Raw genomic sequence first — 18,835 nt, forward strand, 5'->3', positions numbered from 1 at the left:
TTTTGCTTTGCAGAGGTCTGTGATGGGAGCAGAGACTGGCGAGATACTGGTGACTTTCTGGCTTTACTGGGGGATAATATAGGCCATTTGTAACACTTGCCAGCGTGTTATTCAATAGTAGTGACTGCGATATTAATGTCTGCTGTCAGGTTTAAAGTACAAAGGGAATACATTAACTGTACGGTTTTATTTCTTAAACAAAACGTCAGTTTGTGTCTTTCCATTGACAGCATGGTGATCCCAAAAATGTTTTGGAAAAATCTAAAGCTTATTACAGTTTCATCAGCAGTGTCTGATGTAAAGTGAAATGTTTTTTTATTTTTTTTAACCTCTCTCTTGGTTACAGTGATAATAATGTCCTTTGAGAGAATGACATGAAGTGCATCATTATAAATTAATGTGCTGTTTCTAGCTAGGAAATATTGTATGGATTCAAGGAGATACCATATTTGCACAGGTTTTTACATTAAGAATACATAATATGGTTGAATTAATAATAACAAAAATCAATTATTCCTACTGCTGCTAGCATAATGTATCATTTGTTGCACAAATAATATAGTTTTTTTTTAAATAGTCCTAAATTGTTACTTAAATATAAATTTGTTGGCTTAACCCAAAAATGATGGACAAAATGTCAGCGTAGTTTTCAATTTACATGATTACAGCACAAAATATTAGCCCTTTTTGTTGTTCTGTTCTTTCCAGATTAAGTAGAACAAGATTTTTAGATGGTTAATTTGTTTTGGGGTGTCTATTTTGGAATAGCTGGCAGCTGTTATTTTACTAAAGTATTACCTTTATATAAATAACGAGTGGAGCGGCGTACAGCTGGAAGGAACAAGTTTGTGAAATCACGGTCAAATTGAAGGAATTAAGATGATTTCTTTATATGCAAAAATATCAAGTTTTCCAGATTCTGGCCTGCTGATCAAAGATCAGAGTTGATCCCTGCCTCATTTATTGGAACATTTATAATTCAAAACCACATTATTTTTTATGTTATGAAAGTTATTGAAGGTTCAAACTGAACTGACATAAAAATTTGGGCAGATATTGATATCCAATATTTTCTTACCATTTTAACACTGTCAAAAATATCCACATTGCTGACATTGCTCCTTTGCTCAAGTTAAATACCACACAATCCTTTGCTGCATCACTGTCACATGAGCGACCTCCAATAAACATCGGTTGTTAATGTTGTCATGGTTTTAATTATTGGACCGATACGTTAAAAAATGCCTCTCAGCCGATACCGATGGCAATCCCGATATGTTGTGCATCTCTGGTTCAAACACAGATCAAATTGAATGTTTGCTTCTCTGTGAAATTAAAATAAACTTTTTTCATGTTTTATATTTGACTTGTATTAGTAGTTTAATGCTAGCTATTCTATTCCTATTTTTAACCAAACCTTACTGGTTTAATTTTGAGGCTTTGCAGCAACCAAGCAGCTCTGTTTCTGTAGCATTTAAATCAATGAGTTAAACAGAACAAACTTGTCTCAAGTGGCCTGCTTCCAGAGATTATTTCTAACACAATTAAAATATCCTTTAAAATAAATAAGACTCGTTTGCTCAACCTTTCATCCTATTAAATAAACACACTTCCACCGAATGAGGCTGTGACCTTCAGATGTCTGTGGCTCTAAGTTTTTGAGGTTTTCCTCTCTTGGTTTATAGCTTTGTTATTGAGCTTCTGTCAACTAGATTCACAGATTCGATTAGCGCTTGGTGTCCTTTATAATTGTCCTCTGTTTCTTGTTTTCAAGTGCTGAAGGAAACTTAATTATAAGCCATGAGGTTATGTAAAAGTAATATTAACAAAAACAGTAATCATCAGTATAAAATATTGTTTTGTAGCAGAATAGTCATTGCTTTTCTCTTTTAATTTAAGAGAATGAGATTATTTTATACCTTTGTATTATTTGTTTTAATACTGTATTGTGCCAGTACATTAAAACTTTGTATGTTTAGTCAAAGTCATCATGTCCTTTGAATCTCATATCAGCTCAGTACAAGTCATAACATCACATCTGCACCAATCAGGTTGATCCAATCCCCTCCTGGAGAAAATAACATCTAAAACTGTTTTAAACTTAGTTTTAAGTCTACTGTTATATGTCACACACACAGAGATCATAAAGTGTGCTGCAGGTTCCTTAATCCATGTAATACTTTTAAATCCAACCGAAAATTAAAGAATTGCCAGAGTCATTAAAGCTTTTGCCCCCTAAACCTTATGTGATTGCACTGAAGTTAAGACCAAGTCCACCAGAAAACTCACTCTAGATTTTTGCTTTTAATGGTTGAAAAAGTGAGTTTTAATTTTTGATTTGATTTATGTATTTCAAACAAGTTTTTAAAAATACGAAAACAAGCAGTAAGTAGGGCAGAGAAAAGTTGTAAGTACAAAATAATTTGTTTAGCTCAACTTTTCTATTTGAAAAAGAGTCAGAAGAAGTGAACACTTATTTAATCCTACATCTTATCTCAATTTAATGAAACATTACTTACTGACTTAATTATTATCAAAAATTGGTAATTAAAACCAAGTTATGATATTCAATGTACTTGGTTAAAGAGCCAACAAATAAGTTATATTACATAAACAAAATGGTTACAAACTAACTCATAACAAGACAAGACAATAATAACATTAATAATGACAATTGTAAATAACAACTAGACATAATTGCCGACTCCTTGCCAATGTACAGTGTTGGAGGTAAAGTGAAACCTCAAATTTACTAATTACATTTGAGGGTTGATTTCAGTCAGCAGCCATTTGACAGGTGCATCATTACAAGGAAATGCATTTCTCACAGTTCTAATTAGCTTGTGATGCCATTAAGTAAAAAGTAAAGCTGCTCTCCAGACATTCATTAGTCTTACTTACAAAAATAGCTCACTAATCCTGATACATTTTATTGCATTTGCACCAATTCAGACGATGTTTCAGCTTAAACTTTGACTACATGCATCACTAATTTCAGCTACACGTTTCACATCTGCAGAATCCTGGCTTTTCTTTTATGCACTTCCCAGGTCTGGATGAGCATTGTGAAGTAAAGCAATATAAACAATCCATTCATCCATCTTACTTTTAAAAAAAAAGAGGATACGCATGTAACTGTGAGTGTGGTAATCGTATCCTTGGGTGAAGTGAAAGACCTTGTTTTTCTCAACTAATAACAACACACTGTTCCTGTTTTGCAAATAAACCCTGCAGCAGCATGTAGAAAAGACATACAGCTGCTTCCATTCACATCTGTTATTTAAGATGTCAGGGGTTCAACTTAAGTAACAGCTGAATCCCTGACACACACACACACACACACACACACACACACACACACACACACACACACACACACACACACACACACACACACACACACACACCTAAGTTAGTTTTACTTGTATATATTGATAATGTGAATGGCTGTACTGCATGCCCATAACTCTGTCTGAAGTGAATGATTGGAAAAGAATAAGTGGTACTCAGCCCTATTACCACCTGTCTGCTCGTTCTGTTAGTCATCTAAACAAGCCATGAAAATCCCTAACCTTTAGGGACAATCGACTGTTATTTAGCATCTATTTCAGTCTGTTGCCACGCTGTCCGAATGCATGCAGGGCTTGAGGATTAACAACCTTTTGTGATGTGTGCTCTCACATGTCCCTTTTCATAAACAGGCTGGCATCTCCGGCTTGTTATTTCTGCAGTAATTAGCGCCGCGCTGGTATCAGTGGGTAACTCATTCCAGAGGAGGTACTGCTGATTGGCCTACTTGGATCCCATCCATTGTTGTGGGGCAAAGAATATCACCTGTTTTCATGATGGTGGGAGATATTGGATGAGCACAGCAGGCTCACAGTTGGAGCTTTTCATTATCTGCTAGCTGTTTGGAGCTAACTCTTTAAGATTCAATCCAGGTTTTTTATCTGTGGCTCTGGAACAAAAAACTGTTTTAATACCTCGATTCTTTCATATTTTCACATAATTTTTATGTTTTTGCCGCAACAGCAAAATAGTTTGGTTACATTGAACAAGTGTGATATCCATTTTATCTCCTTTGATTCCAACTCATAAATGTACTTTTATTTAAATCATTTCCTTGTATTTAGAGTTGAGGCATTTATGACTTTTCATGTTTAAAAATTTAAAAACTGTTTCATTTTCAATCTGCCTCCTAATTCTGCGCTACTTTGTGTTGGTTTGTCCCAGAAAGATACATTCAGTGTTTGCGATGTGAAACATCCCCGGAAAAAAAGTTTGGTGGTTAATGAGCTACTTTGTCAAGACAGTACATGCAGCATTTTAATTATATTTAACTATACCCAGTTTAGTTTATATCAGCACAATTCCATAAATTGTTCTGAGATTATTATCTAGGCCTGTGTGATAAATCGATTTTATTGATTATTATAATTCTCTGTATGTGGAGATGTGAATTTTGGAAAAAATTTGATTTTTATAAAAAAAAAAATTTCACCAATGCATTCCTTTGTTTTCCTTATTTCAGTAATGTTAGCCAGCCCAAGAACTACTATCTTGTTTGACAAGAATGTTTTACAGCTTCTGTTTATTATGACTTTGAAAACAATAATTCTTTCTTGAAAAAAGAAAAGTAAAAAACAGTTTTTAAAAATATTTTCTGTTATTTAAAATTTTTTGAAGGAAAGAAGCAAGAAAAAATAAAATAAATCAGAAATTAAATTTAGTATAAAAAAATGCACATTTTATTTTTAAGGCATATGACCCATGACCCCTAGTTACATACAACCCAATTGGAGCAAAGGCATCTGATTTCATTTGAAACTAAACAAATATGGAAACAATTAACCAAACCTTCTGATTCTCCTCAGATCTCATTATTTCCACATAACCAAGATAATTCTGCTTTAAAACACAAGATTGAAACTCTTTGCTGTATCTTTCATGCTGCTTTGCAAATTAACGCTCGGCAAAGGACATTTTTGTGCTTTCAGTTTGTTGTAGACACCAACGCGTTTGACTTGCAATCAGGAAGTCGTGTTTGTCTGCTCTAAAGATGTGTGATTAGTGCCCAAAGTTTATTGCAAAGACAACAAATAATAACAGAATCTTGAAAGTAACAGAAAGTGACATTTGATTTAATGAATAATTTGAACAGATGCTGTTAAACAATGCACTTTTAGTTAATTATCTCAGTAAGTCTGTAAAATTGCTTGAAGTGAATCCTGTTTTATTAAATGCACCTTACTGGCTTTTATCACAAAATTTCAGCTCTTCATCATGGCCTGTATGATCCTGTGATATTTTATCATATTCAGATCTTTCTTTGGAAAAGTGATCTCTGTATCATCACTCAAGCTTGTTTTCATTTTGTTTTGAAGATTTCTCTTGCTGTTTTTTTTCCGTTTTGCTCTGTGGCTGTCTAGCATCGGGATTGATGCAGCTGCTTTGTTGTGCTTTAGCCGTGCGGTTCCTCATTCTGGAGCTGCCACAAATGAAACCGGACGCAAACGCACCGGAACACCTTGCACACCAAGATCTGATGATAGTTTCAATTTGTTATTTTGGATGTTTATCTGGTTCCAGATATGTTCTGGTGATTAAGCAAATAGGGGTGCACATGCAGAGACTGTGAGCTTGCAGCAGTTTCTGTGTTTGATAAGGTGTTGCTTATACAACTGCAGTCGGACCAATAGTTTGCACAGCAGTGTTTTCTGCCACTTCCTGTCTCTATGCAAAGTCTGTACATGGGGAGATGGAACTGTCAGGGGTGAGAAGTTTATTTTTGTCAGCCAACGCTGAACAAGAGGAAGTAGTGTTGTTCAGTGGCCTCTTAGAGGAGTAGGATTGGTGAGTGATTTTTCAGTTTTTTTGCATCATGTGATTGCTGCTTGGGGTCATGTCCCTATGGAGATCTTTTTATTTGTTATGCAAAAGCAGCTGAGATAAATAAGGGCCATGTGTTTCAGCTGTGAACAAAGCAAGTAGAGGAAAAGAAGCAAAGTGCTAATGTGATAACTTTATGGTGTTTGGGTTCACTGAGAGCAAATTGTGCTTTCTCTATGAGCTGTAAAGCAATTTGGAAGCAAAGCAATCGTGTTTTAGGGTTAGAGTTTAGCAAAAGGGAAAATGTTACCAACATTTTCAAGCCAGTGATTTAAATATGATAAGTTTAACAATCACCACAAAACATTATCACTCAGAAAACAACATGAGTAACAATGTCTAATGTTTGAAATAAAGCCCAGGAATGGAAATATAAAGTATGTACATATAGAGAAGCACCAATCAGGTTGCTAATTTACCTAGTCCCATTTTCTCTTTCAAACTCCCTGGTATTTTTCTTAGGATTATAATATTTATAAGAAACAAAGCCTACAGCAGTTTCTTAGATCAAGATAGTTGGTTGATATCTAAACGTGATGGAATAAACGTAATGTTTCAATTGTGATTTTGTATCTTTGTGTTTTTCTGATGTAAAGCATCTTGAACTGTGTTGTTGCTGAAATGTGATGTACAAATAAACTTGATTGATTGATAAATCACAAAGCTATCCCCGTTTCCGCATCAAAGCATGATCTGATAAAAAAAAAAAGTCAAATTCAAAATATAGTCCGTCATAAAACTTTTCTGTTTGTTGACGTGCTTACAGACTGATTGTGTTGAGTCATTTTTCTAAACTTTAAAAAAATCACCTGGTCTCTTGTAAATGCTAGACATTTGTTAGATAGATTTAGACATGATTTGCTACTAGTTTAGCTCCAATCAACTAAAGCAGAATTTAGACGTGTTGTGCAAGTAAAATCTAAACATTCCCCACAATTTCAAAGCTTCTAGAGTTTCCTTTGCTTACAATGCACTCTCTGTTCATAATCTTTAGTTTCTTTTTACACTGTTCTTTCAATTTGAGGTTTGTGAGGGTGTATGTTAAAATTAGGGATGACAATATTAGGAAAAAATGTAATATGGGAAAATATTGATAAATATTGCATAACTTGCAATAAAGAAACAAATAATTTGTGGGACAAAAAGAAGCAAAGCTAGCGTTGTTATACCTACATCCTGAAGCTTAATTTAAATTCTTTTGTTGTTTTTGACACTTTTCTTCATCATATCAACATCTTTTCTCTTTTTTTTTCTGCAGACCTGAAGCATACAGAGAAATACGCCAGAGCACGACAGACAAGCCGCTGTCTCCCCTTTCTTCCCAGCCTTGCAGGCTGCGTTCCCCCTGGGCTCTGATCATCTCCCCTCAGCAGTGTTTTATTGTGCTGACCAACTCAGACCAGTGGGACTGGACAGGAGACCCAGAGGTTCCTGCCGCTGGAGCTCTAAGCTGTGCCTGGCAATGCCTCAGGTAAGACAAGCAACAGAAAAAATATTCCTGATTAGATATGTTGATAAATACACACAGAGTTGTGAAAAATGTCCAGAAAACGTTTCTAAGAATCTTCAAATGTAGCTATTGGATGTGTATTCTATGCAAAAATAGATAATTTGTAAACAAAAGTGCTTGAAGACTGAGAGGATCAGAGATATGAGTCATGATTTAGAGGTGACTGACTGACCCTGGATCAGTCTGACGTCTGCAGAGGCTGCATCAGCTTGGCTGCTGATGTAGGTGAGCCAGCAGGGAAAGAGAAAATTTACTTTTTCTTTTGTTTATGTGAAAAATAACACGTCAATTTAATCAGTTTTGGTGCTAAAAAAAAAAAGCTGAAAAGGAGAGCAGCTTTGTCAATAAATGCTCCCAGCGCTCTTTATTATATTATTCTTCAGTCTAGAAACTACAATATTGATTATTCATTACCTAACATGTCTGGATGCATTTACAGACCATCCTGCTTTTCTCACGTTGAATCTGTGTGGAGAACATTTGTAAAATGTAGAAGACTGTAATCAAATTGGGTTTTCTCCTTTTGCGAACCAAACGTCTTGTATTTTGCCTGGAGCTGTTTTCATGCTGCGTGAAGTCTGTGCTCAGAATTCAAACACTTTGTTTCCTCATTCATTCTAACTCCGTATTTATTGCAGAAGTTTTATTTGAAAGCTACGTTACAATTATTGACATACCCATAAAGGCAGAGATGTATGAAACACTTTTTTCTTGGTCACCAATAACCAAAGCACTTAGTTTTATATTCAGGGTTCTTGCACAATCTGAAGAGGTTTTGAAAAGTGTAGTTTAAGAGTTGAAAAGAAAGAAATTTATGTTTCCCTTTGCCAGGCTCTAAAAATGTGTCTATCCATCCAACCTTTTGAACATTCATCCATCTGTCTCCCAATCCTTCGGCCCGATGGTCCATCCATCTGTCTGTCCTTGTGGTGCCGAAGCATTGTATAAATATCAGTTGTGAAACTAGCAAAACAAGGCTGAGAACTGTGGAAATTTGATGGTAAACTTTGTGATATTTGATATGAAAAGTGTATATGAAATCTGATGACAAATGTTTGCACATGTTTCACAAGCACAAAAATTAACTTGTGTGTTGCTGTGGGTAATAATCGTTTTAGTGACATCTCATAAATGTATTGTTTGACAATCTAAAAGAAATCAAACATGACATCTCTATATCAACTTTAATTTGTGTTATTCCAGGAAAAATAATGCATTTGCATGATATTTAATTGCATTTATTGTAAATGCATTGGCTGTAGGACTGTAACTGAGCAAAGGTCAGATGCCCGAGTGCAAGTGAATGCATCGCCCAATGAGCTAGGAGATATGTAGCGCTACTCTGGAGATGTAGGGGGTGACATGTGAATCTGTGAGGTTGAATGACCTGCAGCATGAAAGCAAAGCCACAATTATCCAGTTTCACTTTGTAAAAGTAAACATTTCTGTGTATCATCAAAATAAAATTGTTTGACATTTTATTGATTCAACTTTCAACCAAAATTAATATATTTTCAAACCTTTGAGGATTGTGAAATATTTCAATTTTATAAAAATGCCATTTTCTGTCTGATTTATTACATTAATGTATGTAATTGCATATCACCTCTAATTTTAACAAACCTCCACTGAGAGGTTTACTCCTACACTAAACATTAAAATGCCTAAATTATTCATTTTCCTCACATTTTTGCTTATAAGAATTTAAGATCCTGTTAGCTTTACTGAAAAGAAGCAGAACAGTCTCAAGTTAACACAGTTGATCAGATTTAGTTTGTTTTTGCTCACTCTGTGTGTTTTCTTTCTGTGTTGTGCTACAGCCCAGCGTCAGTGGGATGGAGCCTCCCTTTGGGGACGACTTTCAGAACTACTCGTTTGCTGACCAGGCCCTAACCAGCACTGAGCTGCTGGCCACCAGCTCTGACCCAGATTTCATGTATGAGCTGGTGGGTGAACACACACACACACACACACACACACACACACACACACACACACACACACACACACACACACACACACACACACACACACGCACACGCACACACGCACACACACACACACACACATACACACACACACACATGCAAACAAACAAAAAAAAACAACCAAAAAACAAATTTTCAAGCAACACCAGGCTTCAGGCTTTATGAGTCCATTTTCTTTTAACACCAGTTACTTGCTCCCACCAAGCTGTTGCTCCTTTAGATCCAGATGTGAGGTTCCTTCCACACATGTAAGGAACATTTTTACTTTATTTCAAATAAGTAATATTACACAAAAGATCTTTAACACAATGGCAAATCTCACAATACTATGATGAATAAAATACTTAGTCATGCGACTTCCGTGAACTTTGTAACTGACGACGACCTTGGGGGCAGTTTCTATGGAGTTGCTATGGCAACAAAAAACACCACACAAGCATAGAACTAGCATTCTAGTTCCTATGACTTATAAACAATATAAGTACATTACAACTATTACTCGATTATAATTTGACTACTCTACCCATTTCTGTGTGACAGACCAGTGTAAAATAGCAGATAGCTTTGATGGAAGAAAAATGATGCATAGTTTTCACATTTAAAGAAGATAAATCAGTGGACATTAGCACCCAGTTATATTCAGCCTCTCTTACTCTACCTGTAGCCTTTAGATATCATCTGATTATAGAGTCCGCCGGTGTGTAATTTAATCTCAGTATAAATCCAGTTGTTCTTTGATGGCCTCAAAGATTACAAAGGAGATTTAACTTTTAGAGTAGGACAAAATCTCTAAACATGTAGCCAGAGTAAGAGTGAAATGGTTTAGACCAAATTATATTAATGTTTTAGGAAGACTTAGTCAAGGTTTGCTCCAGTCCAATGAAAAATCTATAAAATATGATGGAAAAAATGTTGCAACTTTAATTACGGAGACAAATGGTTCTACAAAATGTTGACTAATACAAATATACAGCACAGTTTTAATTGTAAAACAACAACAAAAAAAGAAATTGTATATAATATAATTTCACGTCACAACTGAAGTTTAACAAAGACAATTGTTAAATGAAACAACTGTTCCACCTTATGTTCTTATAAAACCCCCAAAAATAAATGTTAAACTTTGTGGATGTGCATCATTGTTACTTCATAAATACATTTGTTTTAAAGTCCATCAATCAGATTTATTTGCCTTATTGTCAGAGATACACGTTAAATATCTGCCCATCGATACTGAATATTCCCACCATTTAAACTTTAGTAGCCACTGAAATTATAAGTGTTGAGGCTTTATTAGCTGCACTCTTGTTGAATGAAATTAGGTTTACAGCTAGCTATTAGGTCTCCAAGTCAAGCAGAAACAGCCATGGTGAGCTGCTTGGATTTAAATGTGCAGAGGGTAAAACTCCAACGTAGCATTAGAGGTTTAGTTGTAAGCATCTTCTTTAACTGAGCTATGCTGTGTGAAAACACTCCACTCTGCACTCTGTCAGCACAGCCTGGACAGCTGCTTACGCTGGCATCCATACAAAACAATATTATGTTACCTGAAACATAAAACTTAAACCAAAGTTAAAAGAAAAAAGCTACTTTTGTCCACTGCTGTTTTATTCAGTATTTCTGTAGTCTTAGTATGTCATAAAAAATCTAAAATTATAATAAAATTTTTCAGCAATGATGTTAGAAAGGTGCTAAAATTGCTCAACTGACATTGATATTGCTTTCAAAAGTTTTTGTTAACTACAACAGGGATGTCAAACTAATTTTCATTTTGGAGCCATATCAAAAATCTGAATGTTCTTAAAGGGCCAGTTGTGCCAGAATACATTGATAAAACCAATTAAACTGTTAAAATATCAATAAATAACTGTTCCTCCAGCATTTTGTGATTGTTTTAGTGTTTTTATTTGCAGTCAAAAGGACATTTAGAAATGTTTGTGAGGGATTTTTACAATATTTGCACTTATATATGATGACTTGAGATCAGGTAAGGCTGAGGCAGCAGTCACTTACACTCATTGTTTTGACTAAAAAGTTACATTGACTAATTTTGAGAAGATTTGCAATAAAATCAGAAAAAATTTAGAAATTTGCTGATTTTGTGTGAATTTTGCAGATTTGTGAAAAACTGAAGGACTTATTGATGTAATTTGGAGTCTAAACTGCCACATAAAAAGCTATACTGGGCCAGATTTGGCCCCAGGGCCTTGAGTTTGACACATGTGACCTACAACTTCAATGAATGTTGTATGAAACATCTTATCACACAATGTGATTTTTGATATCTATCGCTTAAGATTTGTTATTTAAAATAAAGTAAAAGTAGCTCATGCTGTTATTTGGAGGTATGCTACATGGCTTTGAAGCTGACCAATCAGAATTGAAATGAACATTTCAAGATGGAGTCTAAATTCTAAAAATGAAGAAACCTGGAGCTCTTTGCCATCTGTTTCACAGGAATTTTAAACCCAGAGGTTCATCCCATTCATCAGGCATGTCTGACAAGTTTAAACAGAAAGCTGTCCTGTTACCACTCATAGCTGTCAGCTACAGGTGTCTACTTCAATTTACTTCCTGCTCCAGACTAAACAATAGTGATTCACTCCTGAGCTTAAGATTTCTTGCCCTGTAACAAACAGGATCGGCTTTGTCTCTAATCCTCTGTATAAAAATGTATCAGGTGTTGTTTCAGTTCAGCTTTGAGCACCTAAATTCAGAATTGGGTGTCTTTAGTGTGGTTTCGATATCCGCAGACTGATCTAATGATGCTTTGATCACAGCCCAGCAGTGGCTTTACCATCTGTTGTTTGGGGCCGATCTGTCTGATCTAATAAGATGCATCAAATGTACCATCTGCCCCACATATTGTTCTGTTATCTCTTAATATTGATAATAGTTTTCTTAAACAAAGCTCCTCTGTCAGGCTGCCATTGTCCTCTCATTTAAATACTGCAGATTTGGCTGCTGTTCTTTGCCAGGTATATTAATTAGATTTGCCACTGCATTTTAGTGTTAGAGTGGCTAAAATAATGTTTTTTTTTAGGTTTAGTTGCTTTCAACGAATGAATCTTAACATACATTCCTCAAAACATTTATGACCTTTAATTACTTTAATTTACTGCTGTAAGTGTTCTTTCAAATTTAAAGTTTATTGATCTTTCACAGCGTTTTCTGATATTATAAGTACTATTACTATATTACATTAGCATTACATTACTATATTACTTGTGAATGGTCTCAAAATAAGAACGTTATTGTTTATTGCAATAACTTCTGGGACAATTTATCATCCAGCAAGATTTGTTTTTGTGATGGGCCTCTGAATAATAGGTTTTCCTCCTTCATATAACCTTTGATTAGCTGCATTAAAAAGCCATGGAGCCTCCTGAACTCACGCTGCTGTTCAATAGCACTTCTGAATAGTGAAAGGTTTCTACAATAATTCATTCAGCCCTTAGTTTTTTAATCATAACTGTTAATGTGGGAGTAAACAAAGACACTGACTGTGCAGCAGGCATCTGAAGCAGTGCCTTCGATTTAATTCACCATCTGCCTCCTTCTCTCTGATTCTCTCTCCTTCGTCTGCAGGACACAGACATGAGCCACCAGCAGAGTCCCTGCGGGGACAGCGTCGTGGGGGTCGGAGACGGAGGCAAAGAGGTGGAGGGAGGCGTGGATCAGCTGATGGGCCTGGGTGAGTGTGAGACGGTCCACAGCAGCTCAGCGTTCGAACAGTGGGACTCGTACTGGGAAGACCTCACCAGGTACCGTAGCATTATTTTAATACATTATCGTAACAATACATTGTTATGTTCATATGGCTTGGATATTTTCACAGTTACTCATTTTGCATGAACGTTGAACTAATTTTAAGGTTTTTTAGTAGAGATTCACTGAAAAATGGAAAGTGATTATTTTCTAAATGTTTGCTCAAATGAATATCTGAAATGTGGCCTTCATTTGTATTCAACCTCCTTTACCCTGAAACCCCGAAACAAAATCCAGTGCAAACAACACTACTGTCAGAAGTCACCCAGTTACGAACATCTTGTTGTTTTAGCTTATCTGGAGTTCAGGTAACTATTGGATTTACATTTTACTACAAAAATAAATGTAAAAGGTTGTTCCCTACTTTTATTGAATGCTAGGTGTGGTGAGACAGCTGCTGTAAAAATTAGGCTGTTTGAACAGAAAATATGCTGCTGGCAGGATGGTACAGCTGGATCCATATATATTTGGACACTGACACAATTTTAGCTTTTTTAAAATCTGTTTGCTGGAACATACATAAGTTCTAGTTATATATTTGGACATGGACATAAAGTCAAAACGTTCAGCTTTCATTTGAAGGTATACACATGGAAATTTGATGAAGGTTTTACTTTTTAGCCCCTGAAATGAAGGGGCTGTGTTTAAAAATGTTCATCACATTTTTATGCAGTCATTTTGTTCAACTTACTGAATTACCGTAAGTAAGTTGAACAAAGGACTCTGAATGTCTGAACGTCAACTGCATTCAAATTCATTTTAGTAATGTGCAAAGCCAAAATTAAGAAAATGTTGTCTCTCCTGAATCAAAGTGCTACAATCCTTTGAGTAACAAGTTAACAATAAAAAAATTGAGCTGCTTTTTGATAGGACTGCTGTGCTGTGTGTTCTTAGTTTGCAAAAAGGATCATATCAAAGGAACCAACTACAGTTTTCGCATTATTTTAAGGAAAGGCATTCAAGAAAGGTTAGCCAACTCACTGAAGGAGTACAGAGAAATCATCTGATTGTTCTGTTCTCTTCTGGGAAATGTTGTGGTATGAAAACGTTCTACTGTTCTCAGAAATCTGACTCTGGCAAAACTAATTCCCAAAACCAAGACAGGATGAGAATAAGAAGGTGAACAGCTGCAGTTTTGCTCTGGGCATCCTGGCTGTCCAGAGAAGACTTGGTAAACTTTCAAACAAGTGAACCTTGTTTGAAAGTTTAACTTCAAACAGTGTTTGATGCACTGTTGATGGTTCATAATGGGGTAAAGCATATATATGTATAAAAGAAAAAAAAAAAACCCCTTAGAACTGTGTTTGAATCAACACAGCAAAAACACAAGATCCTACCAAGTGTTTTTGTCTAGTTTCTAGTGTAAACATTGTAGTTTTGTCCCCATTTTAAGTTTACTAACTAAAAGTAACTTTTTAGTAAGATATAGGAGAGCCTGTTTAGTGTCAATAAATCCTTAATATTGATAGAGTTTTTTTTCCCCCAGTTTTGTTTTTGGTATTTTTTGCTGGAAGTTTCATTGTTTAAACATCTATATGTTTTTTGTCATTAACAGATACACACGGCTGGCCAGCTGTGATATCTGGGGAACCAAAGAAGTGGACTTTCTTGGACTGGATGACTTCTCCAGTCCCTACCAGGATGAGGAGGTGATCAGTCGGACCCCGACCCTGGCTCAGCTCAACAGCGAGGACTCACTGCCCGTCTGTGAGGCTCTCTACCCTCCTGTCGACCTGACGCTTCCTTGCTCCCAGCTCCCATCCCAAACCCTCCCCTCTCAAAACAAGAGACTCCAGGGTCTGGGCGTCAGCTCGGTGCGGTCGTCTCCGTGCTCCACATCCTCTTCCCAATCCCGGCCTTCCAGAAGCCTTTTTGCAGACTTTCCTGAAAGCTCCCAAAAAGCAACCAGACCTGTTGCTTCCAGCACCGAGACCATGGCTAAAACCCAGAACCAACTCGGTCTCACCCAGGACCACATCCAGGCTCAACCCAAGCCTCCAGGTCGAGGGGCTAAGATGGCCGCTCCGACGTCTCACAGCGCCGACTTTGTTCGGAAAGCTAAAGTTCGCGTCAGTTCTGGACCCAGACCTCAAGGCGAGGAGATGCCCCAGACGGATTTTGAGAGGTCAGATCCGCCGCTGCCTCTCTCCCAGCCTCAAGACGAGAAACCCTCCACTTCAGCAAGTGCTACAGTGGGTCATGCCACCCCGCAACCCAGCGGCTCAGCTAGCCTGGAGGGCTTTGAGTTGAAGGTGGAGGGGGCGACGCGGCGGGAGGGACCTGTCAGCAGGTCCGCTGCTGTTCCCCAGCTGGTAGAGGTGAAGCAGACCGTGTGCAGCACGTCCGACGCAGTGGCAGGGGCGTGCAGCGCAGGTGGCGGCGGGGTTTTGGTTGAAGACCCAGAGCAGAGCAAGGAGGAAGAACACAACTACTCTCTGTTCCTGACCCGCAGCCAAGCTCTGTCGCAGCTGGAGGAAGATGATGAGGAGGAGGAAGACGATGAGGAGCCAGAGGAGGACGAGGGCGATGGGCTGGACTTGGACGATGAAGACCACGATGAAGGTTTCGGCAGTGAGCATGAGCTCTCTGAGAATGAGGAGGAAGAGGAAGAGGAGGAGGATGAAGACTACGAAGCAGACAAGGATGACGACATGAGCGATGCCTTCTCTGAGCCAGGTAGAGGCCATCTTGAATTCTTTCCTTTCTTGCATTTCAAAACCTAATTTCTCCTTAGTTTTTCTGCTGCAAAAACACAAAATCTTACCAAGTATTTTTGATCTAGTTTCTAGTGCAAATATCTGAGGGCACTTTAAATAAGAAAACTAACTTACAAGTAGCTTTTCATCAATATTAAGGGATTACTAACTTAAAACAAGCTTTTATCCTTCTGAAAAGTTACTTGTAAGTTAGTTATGTCTTATTTCAAATGAACTGAGACATTTGCACTTGAAACTAGATCAAAATTACTTGGTAAGTTTTTGTGTTTTTGCACTGTAGTCTAACTTCTTCAACATTTATGCGTTTCTTTGTCCCGGCAGGCTGTGACATGGAGCTGATGGACGACATAAAAGGCCTGGCAGCTGGGGTCTCCAACCGGAAAAGAGGGAAGCGCCGCTACTTCTGGGAGTACAGCGAGCAGCTCACCCCCTCCAAGCAGGAGCGGATGCTGAAGCCCTCTGAGTGGGACAGACACACGCTGCCGAGCAACATGTACCAGAAGAACGGGCCTCTCCATGGTATTCACAAACACACTGACTCATAAAAACTACTCACAGCAGCTCCCAAAGGTATCGTTAAATTGACGAAAACCTTCCCCTCCTTTTTAAATGAACATTAATCCTGAAATGTGAATGTTATCGTTAAAGAGGAGAAATATGCAATGTTTATGAGCATTAAACTAATAGTTTGTCAAGTGACAGCATTGATTTTCTGTCAGATTTAGTTCTCAAATCATGTTCAAACCTTTCAGTTTTAATTTTTTTCTTCAATTTTATGTTGATTGTGCCATTTATATAAATCTATCTCCCAGTCTTGTTACCTAGCAACCCAAGTGGAGCTCCAGCACATTTGGTCAGCTGGTTTTACCGCTGTGCAAGTCTTTTGCTGTTGACTTACAACCCAGAAACCACTTGCTGCATTCTTGTTGGCTGTGCAGGAAGCTTTACTTCTGCTTTTCAAAGATGAAACATTCTCCTTCGAGGTTTTGTGAAGTTTTATCCAGTTAGTTAGAAGAAAGTGTTTCTGCTTCACAGCCCTACAACTTACCAAAGACATGGAAAAAAAAGGTTTATGTCTCTATATAAAACACAAGCAGCACTAGGCAGACATTTCTGAGGCTTCTCCAGTTTTACGATTGGTCCGTTGGTCTTGCATCACATACTTCTGGTATTTTAACAGTGACATGTCCACCTCTGAGATCCACTCTGTATTCAGCTATATCACATTAACCTTTCTTTTAAAACAGCAGATTTATTTGAGTCTTTTAGAGCATTTTATTCCATAATACTGTGTCCGTGAGGTTTGTCTAAGACTTTTAAATGAGGCTGTGATGATGTATGTTGTTCAGATGGGTTTGCACAACAGCATGATCAGATCAGGATCCTTTTAAATAGCAGGGGAAATAAAAAACTGTCGCAAGGAAATTACCCATCACCCGTATTCAAACCTTTTGGTTTTAAATGATGTGGAATTATGGAAATTAGATTTCTATAAATGGGAAAAAGCCATTAAAGTCTTGCTACATTTGAAAATTGTGATTAAAAAGAGACACACAGGTAATTTTTGTTTATATCTTTTGTGTATTATATTCACTGCATGCCACGCAGGGTTATTAAAGAGAACATGTTCAAACAAGTCACCTCTGAAAGTATATAAAATTAACTTTAAATGGAAATGAAAATATGCATGTGAAATTTTCAACAAGTGGAGCTCCACATAAATTGCGTGGCTCTAAGTAGCTCAACATAAATAAGAAAACATTACAGTCACACTTCCAGTCACCATAGTAACGTGATCCTTCTGCTGCTGCAGCTGGCTCAATCAATATAGTACATTTAACTTTAATTGTGTCAAAAGTAATTAAAATGATTGTTTTTTTCTGTTTCTCCCTAATAAATAAATGCACTCAAATAAAGGTTGTATTTTTTCTAATGTCTTCTGTGTAAGATTGTGACATCTTTCAAATTTATTTGAGGATTTATTTTATTTAGCAAATGATGCACATCTCTTAAAAGCAATAATAGCTTAAAAAATATAGCTAAGTGACACATTATGCTGAGTAATAATTCAACAGAGCCTCTTTTGTGTCTAAAGAAATTTACTGCTTTGTAATGTGTTATGATATTTTAGTTTTCCTTCCTGTTACAAAGGAAAATACATGCTAAAGAAATCGCGGCGCACAGACGTGGAAGACCTGACTCCCAATCCTCGCAAGCTGCTGCAGATCGGCACAGAGCTCCGCAAGCTGAACAAGGTGATCAGCGACCTCACTCCCGTCAGCGAGCTGCCGCTGACCGCACGGCCGCGCTCTCGCAAGGAGAAGAACAAGCTGGCGTCCAGGTACAGAATCCTGCATGCATACGATTACAGTCAGAGCTACAATGTGGATAAGTGACTCTTATCTGTTTGGGATTTAGGGCTTGCCGTTTAAAAAAGAAAGCTCAATATGAAGCAAACAAAGTGAAGCTTTGGGGACTCAGTACAGAATATGGTGAGTTAATAATCTCCTCATCCTTAGCTCTGATTTTTGTCTTTTTATTTCTCTTGCTACATTTATCTCTATTAATCTAGAAATAAAAATATTGTCTGAGGAGCGTTATGAGTAGTTTTTATGTCTTCTGCTCTTGAACACATGCAGATCGGCTACTGTTTGTGATCAACGCCATCAAGGAGGAGATAATGCTGCGAGTGGAGGACTCGTCTCCACGCCCAACCAACATGACAGAGACTCTGGAGCGGCTCATCGAGGAAACGCTTGGTGAGAATGAAACATTCTGACCTCGTTTAGCTTTTACTGTGCTTGTAAAATGCTATTTTAAACTTACTTGGCTTGAAATCTGAAATCACAGGATTCTTTTGTCCTGTAATGCTCCTTTGTGCACCTAGGGTGCAGCTGTCTGCCAAAAAAAAAAGCAGACAGAGGAGATCTGTATACGATAAAATACATTTTCACAACTTTATG

The 18,835-nt window shown here is 37.2% G+C and overlaps 1 protein-coding gene across 3 annotated transcripts in view; it reads left to right on the plus strand.

Annotated features, from left to right (window-relative positions):
- Positions 1 to 18,835, plus strand: part of crebrf (creb3 regulatory factor) — a 31,247-nt gene that overhangs the window by 1,252 nt on the left and 11,160 nt on the right. For all 3 annotated transcript variants that reach the window (XM_044140152.1, XM_044140150.1, XM_044140151.1), the window contains exons 2-9: positions 7,148 to 7,360; positions 9,220 to 9,345; positions 12,976 to 13,151; positions 14,711 to 15,831; positions 16,194 to 16,391; positions 18,024 to 18,213; positions 18,291 to 18,364; positions 18,512 to 18,631. In XM_044140152.1, the coding sequence (XP_043996087.1) occupies positions 7,352 to 7,360; positions 9,220 to 9,345; positions 12,976 to 13,151; positions 14,711 to 15,831; positions 16,194 to 16,391; positions 18,024 to 18,213; positions 18,291 to 18,364; positions 18,512 to 18,631 (2,014 nt within the window). In that variant the 5' untranslated portion in view covers positions 7,148 to 7,351. The remainder of the gene's footprint in view (positions 1 to 7,147; positions 7,361 to 9,219; positions 9,346 to 12,975; positions 13,152 to 14,710; positions 15,832 to 16,193; positions 16,392 to 18,023; positions 18,214 to 18,290; positions 18,365 to 18,511; positions 18,632 to 18,835) is intronic.

Source organism: Gambusia affinis, linkage group LG15 (assembly GCF_019740435.1).
Source record: "Gambusia affinis linkage group LG15, SWU_Gaff_1.0, whole genome shotgun sequence".
NCBI lineage: Eukaryota > Metazoa > Chordata > Actinopteri > Cyprinodontiformes > Poeciliidae > Gambusia > Gambusia affinis.